The sequence below is a fragment of the Tupaia chinensis genome, unplaced genomic scaffold (genome assembly GCF_000334495.1).
Source record: "Tupaia chinensis unplaced genomic scaffold, TupChi_1.0 Scaffold000178_1, whole genome shotgun sequence".
NCBI lineage: Eukaryota > Metazoa > Chordata > Mammalia > Scandentia > Tupaiidae > Tupaia > Tupaia belangeri.
This window is the reverse complement of record NW_006159653.1, coordinates 1073634-1074135: the sequence shown is the minus strand read 5'-3', so window position 1 is coordinate 1074135 and position 502 is coordinate 1073634. Positions and strand designations below refer to the sequence as shown.

The 502-nt window shown below is 70.1% G+C and overlaps 1 protein-coding gene across 1 annotated transcript in view; it reads right to left on the bottom strand.

Annotated features, from left to right (window-relative positions):
* CACNA1H (calcium voltage-gated channel subunit alpha1 H) overlaps window positions 1–502 on the bottom strand; it is a 38357-nt gene that overhangs the window by 34077 nt on the left and 3778 nt on the right. Inside the window, exon 8 of the mRNA XM_027771003.1 lies at window positions 236–502. This exon is cut by the window's right edge and continues 499 nt beyond it. Within this exon, the coding sequence (XP_027626804.1) occupies window positions 236–502 (267 nt within the window). The remainder of the gene's footprint in view (window positions 1–235) is intronic.

Sequence of the window (502 nt, the reverse complement as noted above, 5' to 3'; positions counted from 1 at the left end):
CGCCCGGGGGTGTTTTTGGCCTCTTCTCTCAGAGCCAGGTGGGGCAGTGGGCACCGGCCAGGCGGTCCTGACAACTGCTCATCAGACTTGCGTTCTCCGCATGGCAGAACTCACCCCGCCACGACCCTGCTGTCCCCTTGGCAGGATGAGGCTGGGCTCCTGCAAGGGCCTGAGATGAGGTGGGCGCCCGGGGCCATGCCTGCCTGCACCCCCCGTGGGCGGGGCGGGCCCTCACCGTGCTCCCCGACCATGTGCTGGATCTTCTCATAGGGGTCGGAGCTGCCCAGGCTCACAGGGCTGTGCCCTCCGATGCCTGGTGGCTTGCTGGCCCGCTTCCCCTGGGGCCCGGAGCTGGGGCCGCCCTTGCCACTGCCCAGCCCTGAGGGCAGGATGGTGGGGTAGTTCATGGCACCCAGCCCTGGGCCCAGCTTGAGGCTGGCAGCTGCAGTGGCCGCGGCACGTGCCACCCGGGCCCTGTCCTGTGGCCCCTCCACGTGGCAGT